The sequence below is a fragment of the Sitophilus oryzae genome, unplaced genomic scaffold, assembly GCF_002938485.1.
Source record: "Sitophilus oryzae breed Bouriz unplaced genomic scaffold, Soryzae_2.0 scaffold_1193_pilon_pilon, whole genome shotgun sequence".
NCBI classification, from domain to species: Eukaryota; Metazoa; Arthropoda; class Insecta; order Coleoptera; family Curculionidae; genus Sitophilus; species Sitophilus oryzae.
Window position 1 is genome coordinate 499,519 of NW_022145830.1, and position 21,257 is coordinate 520,775.

The window sequence follows — 21,257 nt, forward strand, 5'->3', positions numbered from 1 at the left end:
AATAATAAATTTGAATAAACAATATTTGGCGATATAATTCCGGAAAAAGCCGAACCGCTCCGAAATTTTCAAAAGTTTTGGGTCGCGACCGTTGCAAGAATAGCGCCAAATAGTGTTTACATTGTCCTTATGGGCACTTTCCAATCTAAACTTGTTTCATTTATCTATGAACGGACGCCGATGCGTATGAACTCGCCTTTAGATTTTTGACGTTTGTCAAAGTCTTGCCAAATTATAGGTTATAATTTTGTGACAACTTTTGTCAAATACCCTGCGTTTTGGAAGATGATGCATTTTGATTCGTCTTATTACGAGTGTTTTGTGTCTTTTGAAGTCAAGTGGAGGAAAAATCGAGTGAAAATTAACTGTAGAACCCAGAGCACAGTTTATGGTTAATACATTGGTTAATACTCGCTGCCCAGGCAGAAAGTCTTATACAGATACACCAATAAAGTTACTATCAATAAAGTTTGTGTACCATCTCGTCGTAGATAAGTGCATCTCGAATATGGTAGAAGGACCATACTCTAAACACATACTAAAAACTGGAGTAGCTGTAAAATATCGACATCACACGATAGGTAAATAATGGATTTAAGTACTGCAGAAAAATAATGTCAAAAGGTACTGGTTTAAAAAAATTAAGATTATAGTTAATTAATCAACCTGTGAGGTACCTATATAAAATTTGGTAAGTGTTATTATTAATAAAATAGTTTGTTTTATTTATTCCTGCGGAATATTACAAATTTGTATTTGTACCTATGATTTGTACATAAGTTATATTGATAAATATAATCAAATGCGGGAAGTTTCATAAAGCTTGAAAGTAAGAAATAGTTCTTTTTTATATTTTTTGGTATGTGGTGTCTTGTTTTTGTTTGTTTTGTATTAACACATACCGTTTTTTTATTAAATAAAATAACTCGATTCATTTTTTCAGTTTTATACAGTTTTTTTCACAATATTTTGAAGTTACTTGTCAGTCAAATTTTAAATACATATATTAATTTCCTGCTATGCGTTCCAGTTGTACCAACTTATTTCTTTGTAAAATAAAATAAACTACTTTGAAATTAAAATGACAGACACATCTATCACTGTCAAGGATCTTCTCGTTGGACAGACTATATATATGATATTGTATATGTTCCTTGGTGCCTTTTTGGAAAACCCCCCTTTCTCTTGGTTGTCCTCTCTGTTATTTTCTTAAGATCATCTCAGTATCATCTTAAAACTAGTATTTCACAGTCACAGAAAATTATTCTTACTATTGATAGTTTCCTGTTACAGTGTTTTTTTGATGCGCTGTAAATCATTTGTTAGAACAAAGGTTAGAACAATAGTTGATGATTAAACTCCTTATCATAATTTTGCTGGAGTATTACTGCCATACCTACATCGCATATTTTTTTCAGAAAAAGAACATAGTGTTGACAGTTTGATACAAAAAAACGGCTTCAAGATAACTTAGAAATGCCGACCGATGATAATATATATAATATATAATTTTATATGTGAAATTTTGTTTGAGTTTTTTCATATTCAACGATTCATATTCCAATATGAAATAGATAGAAAATACAGATTACAGTTCTTATGGTGTAGCAGTATCCACTAAAATATATTTGATCTTGGAATAAAACACCCCCAACAAGTTTTAAGAGATAAAAAAATAAAAATATGGTATACTATTTCCAAAGTTACTTAGACTAGTTTGAGGCTTTTAATTTAGGCACTCTCTTTGTCTGCATCGTTTGAACTCCCAAACCAGTCCAAGTGACTTTGGAAACACTTTAAAGTAAAACGAAGAATTTTACCTTGTGCTTTGATATGGCATGACAAGAAGTTCTCATGTGGCGCTGACGTTAAAGTAAATGAATGAAACTCTCTGTCCTTAAATGCTGTACAAGTCAGTCTAACCCATTGGCCCGATAAATATTTCAGGTTGGGCGGTCGGTAAAATTTGATTTTGATGACATCTGATGGTAACAGGTCCGTCTCGAAAACGTCCAGTGGAATGTACCTAGTCCTCAAACTGACGACCTACAAATTACAGTTATCTATTAAATTAAAAGTTAATTCAATGAGAGTTTACAATAGAAGATATATCAAATAGGTTAATTAGAGACCCAAATATTCATGTCCAAAAGAATATTTTCAAATATTTTGAACTACTATAGCACGGAAACCTTTTTTGGCTTTGAGTATTCATTTCTATATTTTCTTTATTTCGTTATAGCATTGTTAGTTACCTTATCTAATGTGAATATGATACCAGGTCCGATAAAGAACATCCAAAATCTTGGAGGTCCAGTCAACCTGGCCAATCCGTGAATCAAGCAAAGAGCGTAGAGTAATACATACAGGCTGTGAGTAAACCAGAAGAACTTATAGGCCTTTTTTCTGATTGTGGGATGGGCGAAAACAACAATGATGCACATTATAATGAACAGAAGCACTCCAGTAATTCCTAAAAAATAAAATGATTATCGTACATTTTCATAAACAATTTTTCCACAATGGTCATTTTGGGAATAGAGCCACTAGCACAGGCACTTAAAAATAAAAATATATTTTCATGCTTTTGTAGCGCCGCAGAAGACCTCTGGGCCTATGAATGTCATTGGTGAGTTTGTTTGGCCATTTAATCTCAACAGATTTTAACTACAACTAGGAAGATAATTGTACACGCGCGTGTCTTTAAACCGGACCATCGTCAATAAGAACAAGCAATTCTCATTTTTCGTCTTTTTCTCAATAAAACATTTTCTAGAGGTGATATTTTCAGTAGATAGAACGAAAAACATTAAAAAAAAGTCAGCTTATACGAGATAAATATTATAACATTCTTATTATAAAGGATGTCTTACCTGTTATTGTTTGGAAGAGCCAAAAGCTTATTCCAGGCTTATAGTCCGAATTAAATCGAATTTCGTTGGTCAAGCACTTGAGATTCTCAATAGGTTGGGTAGAGACGTGGTAAAAATTGACAATGTGACCGACGGTATGCAGTAATGAGAAAAATAGACCTGTGCACGCTGCTATTTTGTGAAATTGGATATTGGCATCCAGTGGAATATACTGATGTATAGAAAATTCTTTCAATTTAGTTATGAAGTTCCTGCACATGGTGAGAAGGAGGATGGAGTAGCAAAATGACAGTGAAGCGGCTGAGCCTCGTGTTATCGCTATACCCACGCCCATTATGTGACGTAAATCTGTATGCTCAGCCATGAAGGAGTAGTCTACAAAAAATACATGTAAATTTCATTATACCGTACAAAAATTGTAAACCTAGCCATACACTTCGGTTGTTTTATGATTTCATCGCTTTCATCTGAATTGATAGATTGAAGATTACAATCTGAATTGATATTGATAGAATATTTTATTCATTCTTAAACGGTGATAGACGAACGGTAAATTTAATTTCTGTGATCTGTTACTATTGTTTATACCGTGTGTTTCAAATTCGACTCTCATTATTGGGATCTCAGAAAGGGTAAAAGGCTCAAATATGGGCTAAGATTCCGGTCGATGACAATTTGTTTAGTAATTATTCAACTTATCTTTGCCAGTCTGAAAAACTGAAACTTCGGGTTTTCGTTTTTATTTTTGTTGCGTGTTTATTTGACAATTCGAAAAAATTTATAACGTTCTCAGAGAAATTTTTTAATCTTCATCCTTTGAGGACGTGAAACACGACTTGCGACGTTTCGTTTTTCTGGAACCATCATCAACTATTGTTTTTAAATATCCAGGTGAATTTTTTTAAAGCTAATGAACTCCCAAATACAACGATGTATCACACCTATTCAAAAGTTTTTGTTTATTTATTGTACACCTAATTATACTGATCCGTATACTCACACATATCTCTCTCCAAGACATTGTCTCTTTTGTGTGAATATTCCTTATTATACATTTTTGAGCAAATGTGTAACATCATTAATTTGGGATGTCATAAGGTTTTAAAAAATTAAATAAAAATTGAGGTCCATATTTAAGATAGAATAAAGTTGATGATGGTATCTTGGAACGTCAGATCGAAAATCTAAGAACACCAGGTTGTAGAACAGGAAAAATAGCAATGACAGTATAAAGTTTGTATATATAAGTCATATCATTCGAATAGAGTAAAAAAATAAAAAAGCAATTGGAAAAATTCGGGTTTTCCCAAATATCTTCGAAAGTAATAGGATTTTTTTGATTTCGAAACACGTTATTCAGATTCAATATTGCGCATTTTTTCTCTAATTTCTCTCTCTAGTTTCATAATCTTGATGGGCAAATTGTGTTATGTATTATTATACCGGATGCGTCTCAAAAGTGTCTCAGCCCTATAACTTTTTTATTTTTTCAGATAAAGAAACTAGATTTGGTAAGTTAGTATATGACATAAATTAGGATTGATTGACGTATTCAATTGTTTTTGGTCAATTCCTGTTTCACCGGAAATGACTACCACTTTTGATTTTTAAATGACACTCTCGGTATTTTTTTACTTTGTTCGGTAGAAAATGACACTCTGAATAGAATGACATATCAAATATCAACTTTTGACATTTTCGCATATGGTTTATTTGAAATTGTAACTTCCGGTTCCCAAGAATTAGTGTTTTTAACACAGCCATGGCACTCTAGATTGAAATTTAAAATACAATTTTGTTTAAAGCGAAAACGTCAAAAGTTGACATATGATATGTCATTCTATTCAGAGTGTCATTTTCTATCGAATAGAGTAATAAAATACCGAGAGTGTCATTTAAAAATCAAAAGTTGTCATTTCCGGTGAAACAGGAAGTGATCGAAAAGAATTGAATAGGTAATTTATGCCATATACTAACATACCAAATCTCGATTTTTTATCTGGAAAAATAAAAATGTTATAGAGGTGAGCCACTTTTGAGACGCACCCGGTATAGAATCGTGCAGATTAAATCTTAAAAAAGAACCAAAGTATACGACACCCTTACAACACTCAATAACTCACGTATAAATCTTTCGACGAATAATGCAATGGTAACGACGTAAAATATAAATAAATAGAAAATATTCTGTCGGTTCTCCTCCAGAAATGTGGTCAGACTATCCCATTTCAACCTCAACCACGACTTTTCCGCATCGACGCTAGGTTCGATGTGGAAACTGGTCATCCTGGCCACGTTTGTTGAAGTATCGAGGAAATTTTGCTTAGCGCCCTTACAGTCCAGCCCTATGGCCACGAAGTCGCCCTTGTACTCTTTCATCATCTCCTTGAAGTCTTGGTAGGTCAGGTAGTTTTTGTGTTGGAGACCGGCATCCTAAAAAAAATTGTTAGTAAAAGGGTGTGAATCAAATTATTATGAAAATTCAAAAGTGTTGATAGGTATTTTTATTTTTTTTTAATTTGGACGGAAGTGTACAGTGTGGGTTAAATAGGACGCTTTTAAAGGGACGAAAACTAATACCTGTGTCTGAAGTTCAATTTTTATCAAAAACATGATGGTGAAAACCACACATCGATATCTGTAACCGTTTTGGAGTTACGGGGTGTTTTTCAAAAATGTGCATTTTTAACAAATCACTAACTTTTTTACTATGGAAATTTTTTTTATGGAAATATTTCCAAAACATCTTTTTACGCAGAATTTAATGGTTTAAGTAGGTATAATTTTTTTAAAATTAATAATTTAAAAATTATCAACACACAATTTTATTTTTTATAATATATACCCTGAATATTTTTAATTCATGGAAAGCATTTAAAATTACCTTTTAAAATTATAGCATACTCGATATTTTGATTGATTCTTCTTCGAGATATAGAGTTTTTAAAAATTCACCCACTTTGAATACGTAGGCTTTGAACGGCGCCGATTGTAATGCAAAAAAAATCTAGCTTTGAGCAGCATTTAAAATGAAAATAATATTTGCAATAAGAGATGCAGAATTTTATAACAATTTACACTATATTTAACAATATCAACACATTTAAACTATATCTATAAAAAAAATTAAAAAATTTAAACTATAACAATAACAATTAATAACAAACCAAGACATAAGATTTTGCTACAACAGGTGTTCGACATGTCGACCGTCTTCTGTTATGGACAGACGGAACCACGTTTGAACATTTCTCGAGGAATTCATTAACTCAGTAGGGGTGAAAGATACCCTCGCATAACCCCTAAGTACTTCTAATTCTTGTCTAGATTATACGAGCAATTTAAAATTAAGAAACTTTATTCTTCCGCAAAGATAAAAATCTATAGGCACTAAGTTCAGCAGTCTCGGCGGCCTCGACGGCCAACGGCTGGAATCTTGGTTAGCTATTCAATTATTCCCGAAATTGGCTGCAAAAATTTGCTGATATCTTCAGCGTACTGAGGTGGTGCCTCGTCTCGCTGGAAAAATATGTTTTCGAGTTCCATTAGGGGCAGATCATCAATAAGGGGTACAAAGCCTACTAGTTAAAAGTGGCGAACTTTTAAAAAATCTGTATTTTGAAGGAGACTATCTATAACAAAATATCCAGTGTGCTATATTTTTGGAAAGGTAATTTAAGTGCTTTATAGTTAATTAAAAATATACAGAGTGTCCCATATAAAAAAATCAAATTTTCTGTTCTGATAATTCTTAAAATATTAATTTAAAAAAAATTATACTTTTACCATTAAATTCGTAAAAAGGTGATTTCATAAAAATCTACCGAAAAAAATATATTTTCTACCAATTTTCATTCTTCCAAATATTTTGGTGTCATAGATATTAAAAAAGAATTTTGTAGTACAATTTGTACAAAGTTTCTAATGAGTTTCTAATGAGTTATATTTTCTTGAATCAGAAATACGACCAATGACATTTAAAATATTGTAGGGAAATTACCGTACCTATTATCAGGGAAAGTTTCGTTGTTTTATCGAGTGTATCCTTTTTATACTTATTTTTGTCTAGATATCCCTGGCAGTCGCAATTATTCCATTATCGGGAGAATCCATCAATATTTTTCAAAAGTTTAATATATTGGATACTAAACCGTCCATATAACTCTTTTTCTTAATGGCTTATCATTGAATAATAAAAAGAACCCTGTCGCATTAGCAAAATGTGTTCTGTCGTTTCTTCCCCAAATCCCCATCTTTGAAAACTATAAAGAAGACTAAGTAGAGCTTGTACGTTTTTTAGGAATCAAAAAGTCTAAAAATGAGTTTTATTAGTAGTAGTATACTTCGTTAGTAAACTTCATAACATTTTCATAAAAATACAAAGTTTTCCATAGCATAAAAGTTGCAGCGATTTGTTATAAATGCACATTTTTGAAAAATACCCCCTTAACTCCGAAACGGTAACAGATATCGATGTGCGGTTTTCACTATCATGTTTTTGATAAAAACTGAGCTCCAGACACCGATATTAGTTTTCGTCTATCTCCTATAGAACGGCGTTTCCCTTTAAAAGCGTCCAATTTGATCCACCACGCAGGGAGTGATCAACAGTTATTGAAAAGTTGACTATTCTGATTTTGCTCGTTTGGTTGGTAAAAGGTTCGAATATTTATCATCTGTGATCACTAGCTTATTTGGATACACATATGAATGTTTTTTCCTTGATAACCCTGTATATTTTTACTTAACTTAGTAGTTACTTAGTTACTTTACTTAGTACTTTTACTTTAATAGTTCAGTAGCTTTTTAAAAACTTACCAAAAACATGCCGTCTATCAACTCAGTGACGTGATCATCCGACAAACTTGTCGTCCTAGCTATTTCCACTAGAGATCGCAACATATCTGAAAATTCTTCTTTGTCTATGACACCATTGCGATCGTTGTCGCACATATCGAATATAATGCGCAACTTGTCTTCAGTCTTCCCTCGAGAGAACAGTACGACTGTATCCAAGAACTCTTGAAAGGAAATTCGACTGTCTCCATCTTTATCCACTATATTGAACATTTTTTTGACGAATACAGCGTCAGTTTTCATTCCTAAGGCACTGGCAAATTCTGCTTTTGTTAGTGATGTTCTCATAACGGTTACTACCTATAAGAATAAAAAAATATTTCTTACTATTCATAGATGTTAGGACTCGAACTCAGTCCACTCATACCATTTGCAATAAAAAAAATAGGCATCAGAGCTGGTTTGCAAATAAAATTATTGTTCCTAATAATGAATATTATTTCCTCTATATTATACCGTGTGTTGCATCACCGACCTGGACATAGGAAATCCCATGTAAATTTTAAAAATTATTAAGTTTTACCCATTTTATTTTACAGAAAATTTTATTTGAAACTATTTAAAGAACTCCTCAAAATGAAGCAAATTGTTCATTTTAAATGGTTTATACAAATTCGTTCTTGAGTTATGAGATAAAAAAATACTAAATTAGGCGAAAATTTAAAGTAATGCGGTCCTGATCAAACAAACATAACAATCACTGGTTATATCACAATATGACAAATCTATTAAGATTTTCTTCTACCCAGATCTGTCAAAAATAATATCAGCTATATTCTCTATGGCAAGTTACAAAAAGTACACTGTGAACATACAACAATCTTTTAAAAATCAAATATATTTCATAGATAAGCAAACATCCTTGAAAAGAAAATTTATTTATTAAACAATAAACAATTCACAAAATTAAGTACTTGTTAGTTATAAAATAGATATATTTTGTCCTATGTTCTTCACCCCTGCCAATAATTCTTGCTGTTCGGAATATTTAAATAACTTACAATTATGCTTCTTCAAATTCGCTAAGCAGTGGTACGATGTTTTTCCAAGTATTCTGGTACTTACTTGGTTTTCATATTCCACTTGTAACAGACTATTTAACTCATTTTCATTTATTATTTCTCCAGGATGCTCATCAATGTTAATCTTCTTTTTATTTTTTAGTCTTTAATAATTGTTCGTGTTGGAATTCTTCTCTTACATTTATAGTCTTCAATAACTCGTCTGACATATTTGGAAAATGTACAGAAAATAAATCCTTTATAGTGGAGTGCTTTAAGCCCTTAAGGGATACAAACCTCCGAAAACATTTACTGTGAACGAATTTTTATAAAACTTTTTGCATTGTATTGTTAATAAGATATATTACAAAGTTTATCCATTTAAATTCGTTGCTTTTACTTTAGTATTTAAATAAACACACATATACAAATGCATACATACAAGATGGCTCCGTATTCCGGAAAAGATCCTGTATCAGGATTCCTATTTGAGATTTTCACTCCAAACCTTTTATAAAATATATGTTTAATGGTAGTTCACATTCCAAAAACATTTTTATAGATATACAGAGTGAGTCAAATATATATCATTTATTTATTCGAGTTCAGTGAATTTACTATAAAATTCCGGTTCCAAAAATACCTTAATACCATAGAGTATACTAAATAGTCTTTGAATTATGACCACGTCCATGAGGACGTCAATTTAGACGTCTCAGTAACGACTTATTGTAAGTTTATCGCTAAGAAACAGCCGTTTGCCAGCTTTTCAAATTGATAATGAATTGCACTTAAAGACGGTAAATTTTAACTAACGGACTACAAGAAGAAGATTAAATGAAGCAAATTTTGTGTCAAGAAGGCCTGCTTGGGGACCAGAACTTACTAGATGTGTTGACCAGGCCCAAAAGCAAAGGCATGGACTTAATGTAAAAATTACGAAAAAATGTTAGTGCCTTCTTTAAAACCGAATATTTCCAACAAAAATAAAGCTAATGAGATGAACCAAAAATGAACCATCGCGAAAGGATGTTAGGTACATCCTTTCGCGAGTTGTTGAAGAAGATATTTAGACAAACAAGATTATACTTTTTAGGGATTCTAATGTTTTAAACTAAAAATGAGTACGATCTCGTACATAATACAAATATACACTAGCGGATATAAGGGAACAGACTAAGCATAATAAACACTTTCAGCTGTGGTAATATGCAAAGGCAACAATCAGGCTAGTCTAGAAAAAATACCATTTAAGTTATAACCTTTGAGGATATGATACGCATTTTATTGTTTAGTGCTCCCTGTTTAGTTTAGTGCTCCCTGATAGCAGTGTGTGGTACTTGCCATAAGTGCACGTGACATCGGAGGTGTCAATACTCTAAATTTACTAAATAATATAAAACATAGCACTTCAATTTTCCCTAATCGGTAGTTGACACTTCAAATAAATTTCGTACTTGTTATGGTTTTGATTTTTTTCTATATACATTTCAGTGCTTTTTTTGTATTTTTACTGACCTCTCCATCAGTTGTAGAATCACTTCTGCGTCTTCTTTCGCCGGGGCGTAAACCAAACGTCAAAGCATAGGCCTCCCTGAAAAAGTGTTCTAGTTTTTTCTCCCTTCGTTGTTTTGTCTCTGCTTTGGCCAGCATTATTTCTCTAACAACCTAAACACAAAAAACCTAAACTAAAGTCTATCCACTCTCGAAAATACGCAGGGGTTGCTATTACTAAAAATGATTTTTTTATGTTTCACACCTGTGTGAGCACTAAATTCTTCTTGTTGGAGTTCAAAAAATTTTCTAGTTTATTAAGGAACTTCTTTTTGTTGGCTATCGAATCGAACTCGAGTACCAAATCGTGATCTTTCGGTACTTGCAATAGAACCATGGGCTTCTTCACTGAGGTAACATCCAAAGATTCTTCTACCATAATCGGATCCGAACTTTTGAAATTAATACTACGCAGATTTTCACCCTTAAAAATAAAAATATTTTATTAAAACCTAAAAAAAATTCACTTACACAATACACCACACTAAAACACAAAATTGTTAGTATTTCTATAATCAGGTTTGCATCATCAGTAGACGATTGAAATTATTACAAAATTTAATTCAAATTTGTTTAAATCAGGGTTGAAGAAATGTGTTTTTTAAACAAAACGTGTATTTCATAGTTTAAAAACTCAGAGTTATGTAGGTCCCTCTATCTCTGACTAAAATTACTCCCCCCGTTTTTAAGGTTTTAACGTGATTTTTGAATGACTAGGAGCATGTATGTATATACAGGGTGTTTCAAAAAACATGTGCCATCTCTCGTGGGAAGATTTCGTAGCTACAGGGTGTAGTCTTAATATTTTTTCGATTTATTATAATTTTTTTCCAAGTACTTTTAGCGTTTTGAATAAAATTTTGAGAGTAAAAGTTACTATAAATGCGACATATTTTGAAGCTATAAAAGTGTCGACATTTTCATCAGGGACGTGCATGTGGGTTATCTCTGGAATATTATTCTAAAAAAAGGCATGTACGCCACTGACTTTTGTTAGCAAAATAGTGTAAGCAGTTTAATTCCATTTAAAAGTTGTCTCTTAATATTTTATCAATTTCGGCCTCCTTGATGTGATAAACGCCATTTTTTTAATTTGCCTTGATCCAAGTCTAATAGCAATAACTAAAAAAAAATTAATATCATCACCTTGCGAAAGTTTTAAATAAGTATTCATTGATTCCTCATCAAAAAATATGAAAAAAGTACCTATAAATATGGGTATGGAAACGTATAGTTTTAGAGTTACAGGATGCTACAGATTAAATACCATTATTTTTTATTTGAAATTGCTGTAGTTTGGACTAATAGTAATAATAATAATATTTAATAATAAATTGGGTAAAATATATAATTTATTAATTTTATTTTTATTTTAATTTCATTAATAGTGATTAATAAAATAATAAAATTGTGTTTATCTCATCAAGGATGCCGAATTCAACAAAATATCTAGAGATGACTTTTAATTGGCATTAAACAGCCTACTCAATTTTGATATAAAAAGAAAAAATCAGTGGCGCACATGTTTTTTGAAATATTCCAGTGATAACCCATATGTACGTCCCTGATGAATTTATCAATCCATTTTTAGCGTTAAAATATGTAGCACTTATAGTAACTTTTATCCCCAAAATTTCTTGCGAATCACTAAAAGTACTTAGAAGAAAATTATAACAAATCGAAAGATTATTAAAACTTTAACACCCTGTACCTACGAAACAAAGCAGAATCGGACCTATGTTGATCCGAAAAATAAATCTTATTTTTACGTGAGGAATCTCCCCATGAGAGATGACACATGTTTTTTGATACATCCTGTATAATCTAAGGTTTAAAACATTCTTATTATTTTAAACAAGATTTTAACTCCAAAATCGGGATTATGTTAAACCTTCTTTACAAAATTTGAATCAAATATTCTGTTTTAAACTAACTAGTGTAGATGGCATTAAAAATTAAGAATTAAAACTAAAAGAGTTTCTGAGTTTTTTTTCTCCATTGTCTTACACAACGTTTCGGTCAGAACTATCACTGACCGTTATCAAGTGTGAACTCTGATGTGTTATAACCAAACCAAACCAAACTCTTTTAGTTTTAATACTGAATCATTGTCTACCACATTTAAAGTAACAAAATTAAGAAGTCGGGTAACGTTTTCGACAGCGGCGTGCGGTCCATGGAAGCGGGGGAAGCACCACTTCCCTAAACTTTTGAAAGATAAAAAAATAAATAGTTAAACGTTAATAATACTGTTATTTTATAACAAAACATTAGTTTAATTTGTTAACATTTTTTATTTGAAACCTTACATAAACGTAGTAAATTTAATTAGCCTTTAACTGCATGGATGCGCGCCTGGAAATCGCCGCCGGTCGCCTATGACTCCTTCATCATGTAGGTGTTATTGACCTCGAACGCAAACGACAAATTTAAGCCGGAAAATCGCGCACAGTTGCTAGCCACAGTAGCGATCTTTCGGCCGCCTTCCGCCACTTTTAATTTATAGGGTTGGGTTCGCTTGCGATTTTATAGGTAATATTGTATTTTCTTCGGATTTAACTTAGTGTTTACTGTTTCGTTTTTAATGGAGGGTCAAGAAGGACAATATTCTGCTTCTGCTAATGTGGACAATAATTTAGACGGTGTTTGTGTTGTATGTGTGTAATTAAAAAAGGGATTTTCTAGTCGGAACTTCCAAGAAAAAAGTGACATTATTAAGTCAGGCCAACGGTTCCTATCAATTTAGACACCAGAATGGAGAAGTCGGTAAAAAGATTCACTAGAGATTTTCATGTTGGGTTTTACGACAAATATGAGTGGTTAACCAGCTAAATTATCCAAATTATTTTGTTGGCCCTGTTTACTATTTAATATAAGTGAGAAGACTAATTGGAACTTAGCCGGGATTACAGATTTAAATAATTTTCACAAAAGTGTAAAAAGGTATGTCAATACTAAAGGACATTTAACTGCTACTATAAAAGAAAAAACTTTTGGAACAATTCGAATTGAACATAGTTTGGATAATCAATTAAAAATTAGTAGCAAACTGCATAATGAACGGGTCAAAAAAAATCGTATTAATAATATCGTATTTTAACTATTATAACTTTATGTGTTTTTGTTTGTTTAACAATTTTCGATAGAATTTTAATCGAACAATGGAATTGGCCTCGGAATTTTCAAAGTTTCAAAAGTTTTTGTCTCGAAATAGGGTTTTTTACCGATTCGCTTCCCCGCCTATAATTGTCACCGCACGCCGCTGGTTTGCGGCAAAGCTTTTTTTCGAATTTTAGAGAATTTAATGGTACTCCTGGGAGTTATAGCGCAGAATTATGAAGAAGTGATTAAGTACTATGATTTTTATGAGTTGTTATCACAGTATACTGTTTTTTTCCAGACAATATTAGATTGAGGTGATAAGACAGGTTTAAAACACGTAACGGTATTTTAAACACCTATAAATAACTTATAAATAACAGCACAGTACACAACAAAAATAAGTATAGGGTGTACCTTTCGGCCAATAATATTAATCACAGCCTCTGGACCAAACTTGACTTTTACTATTCTTTTGTGGTTGGCGTGGAGCCACTCGTGCACCACCATCGTATCAACTGGTAACTTGCAGTGTTTAGCTTTCAGTTCTTCCTGTTTTACTTTCAGTCTTCGCCGGCGTCGGTTTTGAAGTTTGACAACGCCGTACCCCGCTCCGGCGCATAAAATAGGAACAAAACCGAGAAAAACACAAGCGTAGATGTACACCAGTTCGTTACCCTAAAATATACAGTATGATCAAATATTTACAGATATATATTAATTTTGAACTTATAAAAATAGATCTTTACGACGATACCTCGAAGTAATCATGCCCGATCATCATTTTGCAAGGTTCCATAGCAGAAACATTGAGTTGCATAGGTTGAGGACATGGATCGCCATCCTTCCAGAAAAATACGTTTTTCTGGATAGCAGAAGGGGCGACGTTGGTGCTGTTCACTATCACGTCCCACATAGTAATTTTTCGCAATTCTTTGATTTCGGACTGTGTGAAAATACTGAAAAATACAAGTTAACTAGAGGGGGTTGTTATTGGCTATATTTAACCAGCTGTTATTTTATAACTGTTATTTTCTAATACTTTTTAATAACTGTTATCGATGTATAGCGTTAAATATTTGAGATGATTAATAAAGAAAACTATCGATAGGTCAGTTATTTAACAATATGTTATTTTGTAACTGTTATTTCATGTTAATGTTTAACAACTGTTATAGTTGTAAAGGAATTACTGTAAGGTAGTGAAATTATTGGAGAAAATAATTCTAGAGAACAACACGGGTTATAATTTTTAACAATTGGGTATTTTATAATTTTATTGATATTTTAAAAAAAATTAACAGTTTTTTTAAAGATGTAAAGAAATAGCAGCTCTTATAAGAAAGGGTCTAATATATAAAGGGTCCTTATAATTATCTGTTTATGGGGGATACTTAATACCGGAAATTCTAGATATTTTGTTGGCGTTATTATATCAGATAGCTATTCTACAGTCTCTTTATTTTGCCAAATGTCTTTTGGTTTTGTAAAAATTTTGTTCCCTCTTCGCTTGAAATTGGTGTAGATACCCAGTGAGCATTTTATTCCTTTAAGGGAAATGTATTCTAGGTGACGTCGTTGTTACGTTACCAGGCCCTTCTTGTGCCTGATATGAAGCAATAAAATGCAGGTACGTAACTATTCCCTAATGTTTCCTAAATGTGACATAACTTTGCTCACTGGGTAGTAGATAGATAGTAGATATTGATGTAGATATATGTCTAATTTTGGGTGTTATTTTATATAATCCTTTCAATTTTTGAAGCGTAGATCGGTGCAGAGATATAATTTCTGCGCCTATTGTGACGTTTTTTTTTATTCAATCAAACAAAGAAAATAAACTATTACAAATTGGTAATACAATATATAGCTTTGTTAATTTTTACACTCCAGATTATTAAAAATACTGTACTTAACACAATTATTAACTATTTAAATCAATTATATGAAATATTTAGTGCGGTGAAGGCAAAAGCAGAAAAAACGGATGCAGAGTAAACAGTTATTTTATAATAAGTGTAACAGCTCGAACAGTTACTCAGAAATAACAGTTTCCCATTTCTATTCATAATTATCGATACGCCTAGTATTAAAATATCTTACCCACTTGCTTCGTTTTCAAACCAAAATCTGTCAGAGTCTCTTAATCTGGCAAACTGTTCCTTGATCACGGTTCGGAACAGTTCCCCAGGTTGTCCGAAACTCTCCAACATGCCGCCAACATAGACATCTACATTGTTGAGATTGTTAGAATAAGCAGCTTCTAACGTTCGGAGCAATTCCGGCTTTTCTTGAAAGAGTTTGGGATTGATGTCGGTCCAGTTTACGATTCTGGATAGGCCATAATGTACGCGAACCTATAAAAAAATAATTTTTCAATTCGACTCATTTCCCTTCTTTAAGATAGTACAATTAATTTACAATATGTAATGACTTAATGTAAAAATACACAAAAATGCCTTCCAATTGGTGCAGAATTATCTAACGTAAAAATGGAAAATGAAGAAATAGAAGCCTGTAGTGACTATAAGTACCTGGGTGTGAAGTAAATATGACAAGGAGATTAGAAAATGAATAACATAAATCAAAAGAGCCATTAGGTAGCTGTCTTAAAGACGTATTTTGGAGTAACGAAGTAGGAAAAAAATGGAAGGTTAATATACAGGGTGTTCCAGAAATAAGTGCAAATATTTTATTGTAGTATAGTTCGACTTAAGAAACACGCCATGTGGTCTTTTTTTGCGAACAAAGATTGTTGAAAATTGTTGAAAATTTTACATTTTTCTTGACATTTTCCTTGACATGTATTATATTCTTTAAACTGTGGTAGAACTAACTTATGACTATCATAAACCTACCGTATTATAATCAGGCAAGCCGTTATCTCGCCCTCTCATAATATTCAACGCTCCCAAATCCCTTCTAGAAAATTCCATCGGTCCAAACAACTTATCTCTTATGTCAGAACAAAGTACTGAATCTTCCCTCTCTCCCAGTTGCGATGTCATACCCATCAGCAATTCCTCAATGGAGTTCTTTGTTAAAACATCCTGTAATATTGGTTTTATTAAACAAAATCAAATTATATATTTCAATTTCATGAGAAAAATAATGTGATGGTTAAATGACAGTTGGATGTGTTACTATTATTTAAAAGTTTTATCTTAAAACAAGTTAAAATTAATGAACAACAGTTTATTAATTTTAATCTTAAATGATAAGACATAAGAGTCATAAGACATAAAAATCGAGTATATTTTAATAAAGATTAAGTAGTCAAATTAACATATAAAGGTAAAATCAGTATGTCCAGCTTACAACAACTGTTACAATTATACAACGGAAACTCTTCATAATGAATTGTCATCTGAAATTCATTAAACAACAAGAAATTGAATAAATAAGACCATTATTTTTATTCATACTGTTTTCAGATTTCGATTACATTTGAAGACTACAGGGGAAAACCGATCTAAGTCACATTTTCTTACTTTTGAGATAAATGATTTTGAAACTTTAAAGACTAAAGGAAAAGAAATAATAAAATGTAGCGAATCGTAAGAAGTTTTTATCAATAGTTATATGTACATACATTAACTGATTAACAGACAAAACAAATAAAAATAATTCGTAGCAAATTTGTTAGATAAAATAAAACTCGTATTCGCTTGGTTCAATGGAAAAGTGATCCAAGTCCATATGGAATAATTCTGTATGTGGTTACTCCGAGGATTACTCGTGGAATAAAGAGAAAAATATGTTTTTATTCTCATTTTTATTATTAATATTGTTATATTTTCTTAATATTTTTTTATTTATTTATTATTTTTTTATTAATATTATTTGACAATTATATTATATATTATCATTAAACAACAAGAAATTGAATAAATAAGACCATTATTTTTATTCATACTGCTTTCAGATTTCGATTACATTTGAAAACTACAGGGGAAAAACGATCTAAGTCACATTTTCTTACTTTTGAAATAAATGATTTTGAAACTTTAAAGACTAAAGGAAAAGAAATAATAAAATGTAGCGAATCGTAAGAAGTTTTTAGCAATAGTTATATGTATAGACATTAACTGATTAACAGACAAAACAAAGAAAAATAATTCGTAGCAAATTTGTTAGATAAAATAAAACTCGTATTCGCTTGGTTCAATGGAAAAGTGATCCAAGTCCATATGGAATAATTCTGTATGTGGTTACTCCGAGGATTACTCGTGGAATAAAGAGAAAAATATGTTTTTATTCTCATTTTTATTATTAATATTGTTATTATATTTTCTTAATATTTTTTTATTTATTTATTATTTTTTATTAATATTATTAGCATTAGATTATTTTTTACTTAAGAATGGCGATTTGTTTCTGATAAAATGAAACTACACTACTAGACAGTTATCTATGGTTCCGCTAGAACATTTCCAGAATTTAATTTCTTTGAATTTAAAACTAGTGACACAATAGACATAATCAGACTTCTTTTCTTAGGCAGAAAGAAAAGCAATATAGTTTAATTGATATTACTCACCATATCTGCATCGTTTAGATGAGCATTGTTTGACGCACAAGGCAAATTTGTGTAGTAGTCTTGCAGAGATTAATCTACGAATTTTTTCAAAGATTGTAACTGCTCATACTTGAGTTTGGGCAAAGGAATTAGGTTAGCATAAAGTTGTTGTGGTGCTGAATATATAGCTATTTTTATTCGTTTTGAATGCGTTGATATGTTTGGAAACATGAAATATGGACTTGGATCGGTCTTCCGTGAATTCACGTGAACTTAGATCGCTTTTCCACAGTATTAATATTTTAATCGCTGATTTTAGTGAACTTATGCCCACTTGCACTGTTTGTATAAACTTTGATTAAAGGCTAAACTGTGATTAACTATTATAAAATATGTATAGTTAATCACTGTTTAGCCTTTAAACAAAGTTTATACAAACGGTGCAAGTGGGCATTAGATAATTATTACTGTGTTACGTTATTCCTATTTTGGAACGAACACTTGATGGGCATAAGATGGCAGTGTTACCTCAATTTCCATTTTTTTGGACTTTGTCCGTTTTTCCCGTGTAGTCTTCATTTACTTTAATGTTGTCATAAATATCTAATAGCTCTTAAGCAACTCATAATAGAGTTATTTCTAATACAACAACAGTTAGTATTATTTAAAAATAACAACATAAAATAACAAGTATTTATTGATAAAAAAAATCCGAATGCCAATAAGAAGCAAGTGTATTTTACATTTTTAAAACAACAGTACAGACACCTTCATCATTTGATACATATTCATATTCACTACATTATGATTATTATGACTTGACTTAATTTTTATCCTACAATCCGGTAACAGTAACAATAAGTAGAAAAATAAGTAAAAAGGTAAAATCAATATGTCTACAACTCTATAAAAAATATATACTGTTATTTGCTTTATTCGAAAACAAAAAGTAATAGCGACTCACTTATCCCAGAGTCTTGTAAAATTTCATGGTTCGTATTTTCATATCTGTTATTTTGTAAAGAACTGTTTCAAGCCTAATAATAAAGTTCGTAGCATAACAGTTCCGATGTCACATCGGAGCAGTTACTGTCATGCGACTGTTATTTTTTGGAACAATTATAAGTCATTGCTGTCAGCGTACTGTTATTTCTGTGACTGTTATTTATTGAAAGCAACAACTGTTGAAAATAGGAAAAAAGTATGTTTCTAAGTTTAACATCATCTAAATCTACTCATGATCTTAGTGAAATGTGCCTATAAAAATATTTTGGATTATTGTTAATTTCATTTTGTATGACCATGATTAATAACGATGCGAACTATGAACGTTACCCTATGACATAATGATGAGGAATATCTCTACTAAGGGCTGGCAAAAGTTAGTCCTGGGTCGAGATTTCCGTATGTAAGAAGAGTACAATGCGTTTATAATGTACTGAACAAAGAGAGAACAGTAAACACGTTGCCAACGTATGAAATAAACCGAGAAACTGTGCACATTGCTAAAGGTACCCATTCACGTTCAGTTGGCCGGCCGATTATCGCCGAACTGGCCGATTTTTTCAGTACACACGTGCAGGTAGATCACAGGCACTAACCTGCCGTTTTCCGTTTGTTGATAAAAACCCAGCGTGTTTAGTGGTTCGCCGGACGATAGTGGACTGCCGGCACAATTTTAGTTTGGCTAAAAATTTTATTCTCCGTTGAGTTCAGATAATCAAGAATATAGCCAATCAACCATCTTTCAAAAAAGACTTCATTGAAATTTACCGTAAACATAAATGTTTATGGCAAGTAAAGAGCCCTGCATATGCCAATAGGTCTCTTAGAAATAAAGCATACGAGGAGTTATTACTGCTATTTAAAACAGTAGATAGCGAGCCCACTATTGATGTCGTCAAGAATAAAATAAACAACATAAGAAGTGCGTTCCGAAAAGAATTAAAAAAAGGAGTCAAAAAGAAGTGGCACGTCATCAGACAATGCGACTGAATACGGCGACCAGTGGCGACCATTACCGTATCCTTTTTGTGATAGGCGGTTTAATTAAATTTAGTAAAAACTGAAAACACTCGTCGTTCATTCTTAATTAATTTTTTCATTGAGTCATTTGCACTTGAATATTTCGAAGTTATTTTATAAGTTCCATGTGCGACAAAGTACTACGTTTTTGCAATCATTCTTTCACCCAAATTTTCTTTCTTTTTCTTTTCTTGTTCTCGGTTGTTATTATCACAAGGGCAGCAGCACACTCTTCTTGTGACAAAGTCGATCGTAAACTGAATGTGTGTACTGAAATAGGTATAAACGTCCAGAAAATATCGTATCCGGCCACGAACTGAAGGTCAACCACCAAGTATTTAACTGTATGAGTGTATCGAGTTATGTCTATTGCCGACCGGCAAGGACGGACAGTCCTGGAACTGCCGGACAACTGAACGTGAATGGGTACCTTAAGAGACGTGGAAGGGAATATAGCAGATTTGTCGCAGTTGACCAGTCGACCCAATTAGCACCTCTGTCAGTAGATACTTAAAGTTCTAGGGAAAGGTCTACATCATGCGTTCAGCTTCACGATTTAATTACGTCTCGTGATACTTAATTTGTTTATTTATTAACGTGTCGTTGTAATTTTCCCTATAGCTTGATTTTTTTTAAGTGCAAGCTAGAAACACTTGCATTTTTGGTAAAAATAAATGGAATTGAGTTGGTTTTCGACTGATCGAGCTATTAGAACTCTGAATTCAAAAATCGATATCTCGAAATCTACTAGAAATAATTGATTGTAGTTTTTTCAAAAACTTTCTTAATATTTCTGCTGTATTTTCTTCGTAGACAGTAAGTGAAAATCTTTACCAATAAAAAAATTACCATTTCAGATGCTCAGGAACATTTCTAATGATTTTATCTAGTTATCTTTTCGAAAAAAAGTCTTTTAAAAATAAGCGGTTTGCGATCGTGATTTTACTTTACTTGATACGGAAGGGTGTACCGGCAACGCCGCAACAGCACTCCGTCGCATTTCTCTCACTCCGACTTAATAAAATCCCTATGTGATTTACTTCCACGCATGTAAATACCGACCCAAGAGTAACAGTTGCCAGCACGGTATATGTCAATATCATACGTAAAAAGTTATAGTTTTATACCGATCTTGTTATCGAATAAACTGTGTGGTCTGGATTTTAACGTGTCAAACAGTAATGTAGGCAGCTTAATGTAAAAGCAAATGTATAAAAAAGATATAAAAGTTAACATAACCGCACAATTAGGCTTTTAAAAAAATGTTGTATCTAGGGTTTGAATTTTATTTTTCACAATTAGTTACTAATTTTACTACAGCTATATATA

The 21,257-nt window shown here is 31.9% G+C and overlaps 1 protein-coding gene across 1 annotated transcript in view; it reads right to left on the reverse strand.

Annotated features, from left to right (window-relative positions):
- LOC115891745 (dual oxidase) overlaps nucleotides 1–21,257 on the reverse strand; it is a gene marked incomplete at its 5' end in the record, with an annotated part of 34,974 nt that overhangs the window by 6,308 nt on the left and 7,409 nt on the right. The window contains 11 exon segments of the mRNA XM_030912292.1: nucleotides 1,821–2,046; nucleotides 2,256–2,473; nucleotides 2,874–3,248; nucleotides 4,997–5,306; nucleotides 7,692–8,030; nucleotides 10,250–10,399; nucleotides 10,491–10,709; nucleotides 13,802–14,062; nucleotides 14,142–14,343; nucleotides 15,488–15,741; nucleotides 16,243–16,434. Coding sequence (XP_030768152.1) covers nucleotides 1,821–2,046; nucleotides 2,256–2,473; nucleotides 2,874–3,248; nucleotides 4,997–5,306; nucleotides 7,692–8,030; nucleotides 10,250–10,399; nucleotides 10,491–10,709; nucleotides 13,802–14,062; nucleotides 14,142–14,343; nucleotides 15,488–15,741; nucleotides 16,243–16,434 — 2,746 coding nt within the window.